Source organism: Priapulus caudatus, unplaced genomic scaffold (assembly GCF_000485595.1).
Source record: "Priapulus caudatus unplaced genomic scaffold, Priapulus_caudatus-5.0.1 Scaffold150, whole genome shotgun sequence".
Classification (NCBI taxonomy): Eukaryota; Metazoa; Priapulida; class Priapulimorpha; order Priapulimorphida; family Priapulidae; genus Priapulus; species Priapulus caudatus.
The window spans coordinates 74,868-79,939 of NW_014577211.1; the positions used below are offsets into that span (position 1 = coordinate 74,868).

At 37.6% G+C, this 5,072-nt stretch overlaps 1 protein-coding gene across 1 annotated transcript in view; it reads left to right on the forward strand.

Moving 5' to 3' along the window:
• LOC106806267 (dynactin subunit 3-like) overlaps positions 1–3,770 on the forward strand; it is a 10,433-nt gene extending 6,663 nt beyond the window's left edge. Inside the window, exons 2-6 of the mRNA XM_014808145.1 lie at positions 340–424; positions 815–901; positions 1,425–1,508; positions 2,449–2,567; positions 3,321–3,770. Of these exons, the coding sequence (XP_014663631.1) occupies positions 340–424; positions 815–901; positions 1,425–1,508; positions 2,449–2,567; positions 3,321–3,410 (465 nt within the window). The 3' untranslated portion in view covers positions 3,411–3,770. The remainder of the gene's footprint in view (positions 1–339; positions 425–814; positions 902–1,424; positions 1,509–2,448; positions 2,568–3,320) is intronic.
• Positions 3,771–5,072: the final 1,302 nt, after the last annotated feature.

Here is a 5,072-nt window from a genome sequence, read left to right on the forward strand (position 1 = left end):
AAACTGCGATCAATACAGCATTATAGTTTATAACTAAGATCAAGATCAAGAAGCAGCCACAGGTTTTTACACCATCTGGAACACTATCCCCATGGCACTATAACTTTAGTTTACATGCTGTTACTTACATCTTTTCATGCACTGGTTCACCTTCTCCCTGCCTTTAGTAGCTGCTGTTAATCGCTTATTGACTGCAGTGAGGGTATTCACGCACTGAAAGTGATAACATGAGGTTACTTAGATACAATAATGTAACCCAACAAGAGTAGGGTACAACCTACACCTACTCTTGTTGGGTTACATTATTGTATCTAAGTAACCTCATGTTATCACTTTCAGTGCGTGAATACCCTCACTGCAGTCAATAAGCGATTAACAGCAGCTACTAAAGGCAGGGAGAAGGTGAACCAGTGCATGAAAAGATGTAAGTAACAGCATGTAAAATTATAGTGCCATGGGGATAGTGTTCCAGATGGTGTAAAAACCTGTGGCTGCTTCTTGATCTTGATCTTAGTTATAAACTATAATACTGTATTGATCGCAGTTTTATAATGATGTTGCAGTTAAAAAGTCTATCTAGCACAGTATATATTTTAAGAATGAGGCATACTGGTACATCTTTTATGGAATTCATGTAAAGTCTAGGTGCCAGTATACATGTGCCACTCGATGAGAGAAGTACCATACAGACCCATCATGAGAAAACCCCTTTTCAGATCTATAATTTCAGTGCCATTTCAACCAATTAAAAACAGCATATCACCAAACATTATAATTTTACTTAAACCTAAAAATAAGTTTATTTTTATTCTAGTGTATGACATTGAAAAATATATTGATCCAGAATATGGAAACACACTACTACTTCCCCAGACCGCAAAGCTAGAGGTGATTCTAGATGGTAAGTACCACAGTGAGCAATGATAATTTACTTATTTTGTTCTTCATTTAAATTTGCTCAAATGAACATTGGATTGAATCATTGAACAGATTAGTTGACATTGCTATCACTCACCTTAGTTGTGTAATTTGAAGTATATTTGTTTTAATTCGTTTCTTGTGTAATAATATCAATATGGGTGTAGGTCTATGGTGATATTTGCAAATCAAGAATGAAAGGCCCTTATAGATTCATTTTCCTTTCCTGCTAATATTTAAAATATAAAGTGGGAATGTCGTGGATAAACAAATATATCCATCCAATCCTAACTTGTATTGTGAGCTTGTAGTACATGATAGCAAGAACTGTCTGTGCTGTAATTTGAATGAATTGTCTCCCATCAAAATGAAGACCTTCCATGATTTCCTTATGGTTACTTCAAAATACTGTAATCTTTAATAGTTTACAGGCTAATGCTGCAACATGAAAACGTTATAGTTTGTTATGCAGTGGTTGTTAACCGCTGGTTTTTTTTTCTTTACAGGCGAAGATCGTATAAGAGATATGGTAAGCCAGTTGGACAAGCTTGAGATACTAAAGCATGTTCTGAACAGTGAACATATAAAAGGTAAACCTGTCTATGATATATTGACACCTTCATTGTTCCTAGAAATATATTTCTTATATATCGGTAAAAAAATACCACATTGTAATTAGTGCAGAGGATGGCACGTGACGTGCCATAACGCTAATATTGTGTACTGAAAATCATTGTTGCGTCATTAAACAGTGCTGCTGCTTCGCTGCTAAGCATGAACCAGTGACATAGGACAGGTTATATTTTTCTCATAATCCTCAGAAATCGATGTTACCTTTAACCAGATGTCTAAGTTCACAAAAATACATGTTTACTATTGCAACTAGACAATAATTGTGTAACAACAGTAACATCACTTATATATATATTCGAACAGACTTAAATAAAAAAATATAAGCAAAATAATTATTTTCCTCCCTTCCATTTTGCTGCAGAATTTGTTATATCAAATGTAATAGGCATCTTAAACAGGTGTTGAATAAACTATCTGTCTAACTTTGGCTAATTGTAATTTCCATTTTGAATATTAATGTGAATTTTTATTCAGAAATTAATAATTCTCTTGGTTAAATATACATCAAAGTGAGGTACCTCTCACCAATCATCATGGAGGATTACCATTATGTGCATTATACAGGGTGTTAGCCAGGAAAACAAATCAGGGTGTCTCGCCATGTGAGTGAAGCGAGTATGCTGCGAGTACGAAGCGCCCTAGGGGGAGGGCCTTACCTTAAAATGGAGGAAATTTAGTCTGAAATGCCAAAAAGACAGTAATCTGATATGAATAATAAGCACTGTTGTCAGTTATACCAGGTGTATAATATATAAAATTGGGCCGCCCTCATGTCGTCTCTATCAAATTTTATTCTTCTCATCCAAGAATAGGCCATCCAAAAGACAGGTAGACGGGTCTCTGGCTAACACACTGGCATTATAACCGTGTAGTACCATTTACCTACTTGAATTGCAGCCACACCAGCATTAGCAGAGAAACTTCAGAATCTTAACCAGATCCATCTTCAGCAGCAGGATCAGGGAGAAAGCATCACAGAAGAGACTAAACAACTCATTGATACATACAATTCTCTTGTATCCTTTTTACACCATATTACCTTAATTGACTTGGCTACTGACCAGGGGCGTAAATCCGTACCGAGGAGTGGGGGGGATGATCGGCGATAGCCGGGGGCGAAATTAACCTTGGCTGCCGCAGGCCAGCCCGCGTGCCATAGGCATGCCAGTGCTAGGGGGGTCTGGGGGCATGCCCCCCAGAAAATGTTGAAATATTTAAGCCATTTTCCTGCAATCTGAGGCATACTGTGGGCCATATTCTCATGTCTGATGACACTATCTCAACCCTAGACTCAACCCTACCAAGTTAGGATTCAAAACACTTTTCATGACTTTTCAGAGAGCATACACAGTTAGGTTACTATAGTAATAATACATGTATTAAAACACAGGTAAGAATTACAATTTCTCACAATTTCACGTGTTTTTGTATGTTTGCAACCATACTTTTTGGCAATTCTTTTTTTTCTCTCTTTTTTTTAAATCTCAGCAGGGGATATTTGTACAGGCCATCTCCCCCTCCTTCAAGAGCGGGGGGATACATCCCCCCATCCCCCCGGGATTTACGTCCCTGCTACTGACCTTTTACCATACACTGGAGTTTTCAGTTTGGTCCATCACTCCATACAAAGCAAGGGCCATCAGCAACATCCCTCCAGTGAACCTGGCTTTGTGCAGTCTTTTTGTACTACTGTACTATATGCTTTGGATAAATCATTGTAAAAATTGTATATATAACATATAATAATTTTTCCTTAATAATACCTCAAGACAACTACAATATCAAAACAGTTCATTCAATGGAATACAATATTGCAAACTCATGAAGCCGAACTTTCAGATAAAAAGAAGTCAAAATAGCTATACAAGTGTTTACGGTCTAAGGAAATGGCTGAAAATGTATCTATATTTATTACATATATGTGTGTACAAAGCCTAGTAATTATTATATTCAGCAAAAAACATATATTGCATTGTGTTCAACTGTAATAATTTGAATTTTAGAACATGGTATTATACTCCATGAAAAAAAGATCTAGACAAAACTTTTATGGAATTAAGGAATTGACCATATAATCCTTACAGTGAATAGTATAATCGATGGTAAAATACATGGTTGCACCAGGATCTTCCGTATGCATGGTAAAATAATTTCAAATTATATTAATTTCTTTTGGAGATTCTTCTTAATACATGTAATAAACAAAAATATACACCACATTTTTGTTTTTTCTCTCTTTGATTTTGTAAGGTGAAAATACGTTGGACTAGTAGTGATGGCAGTATCTATACATCTGCGAATCATTATTTCATGATAATACATCACTAGTTATAATTTGCTAGTTTTCATGATCAATAATTATTGGTTCGTTAAACGAACCATTCCCTCGAAAATATTGTCAATCGTAAATTGTACTGGCTCTATCATGCTTCTGTTCCTACCTTCTTCTTCCTAGTCTTGATTTTTATTATCTGCAACCCAGCTATACCCTTGCTTCTTTGCTTTGCATTAATTATCGACTTTCCTTCTTTTCATCTATCGTAATGCTGTGCAATTCCTATATTTTACTGGTTACAGATACTGCGGATAAATTGCTGCATTATTTATATTATGCCTGCCAGATCCAAGAAATGGTCGAGGCAGATTTTGTTTTTAGCAAAGACTATACACTATACAATTGTATATGCGTTTTGTCATTAGTTTCGCAGCCGATCAGGCCACAGGTGAGTGGTGAGAATACTCAGAATAGTAGAGGTAACAGTAGAGATAGCAGTAGAGGTGGTAGATGGCAGTAGATGTAGCAGTTGGGGGGGTAGAGGGTAGTAGAGGTGACAGTAGTCCGACCAGGCTGTGTGACTAACGTCAATATACACATGGTCTCTTGATGTATGACCGTTTCTTGGAGCTAAGGTGACAGTGTCACAGTAGTGGTACCGGTAGTATTGGGGAAGAGAGAGACGTCTACGAAACTTCTGCTTCTCGTATAAGTCGTCCGCCTTTTGCCTCTTCTTTTGCTCCACCGTTTTTAACTTCCTCATTATCCACTTACACATTTCTCTCTTCCGCCTATAGAGGGTTCCGCGATTTTTCATATTACCCACAATGCAACGCCGCCGGCCCTAAAGGATACAGAAACCAGTTCAGGCATGGTACAAGTACATTGAGCAGCGCACCTCTGCTAATTTTATATTCGCCTATTAAGCAAATGCATCACAACGCCGCTCTCCTGCGGTGTTGTCAACTGCAGCAATCGGTATCAGAGTGAGCCACACGGCTTTTTTAGGCTGCCTAGCGTGATCACAACACAGGGTAAAGTGACGAGAGACCAGGCGGACCACCGACGCTTGGAGCATTTTCAATAAAAAAGCAATGCTGAATAAACATGAAATGTATTTACTACCAATGTCTTAATGTTTCTCTACTCTCTTTCGCCTAGTATTGCCGATAATTACCTGTAAATGCCGGTCAAATGATCCTCTGCAACATACAGCCTACAGGTACACCGCACGCACGGCACATGC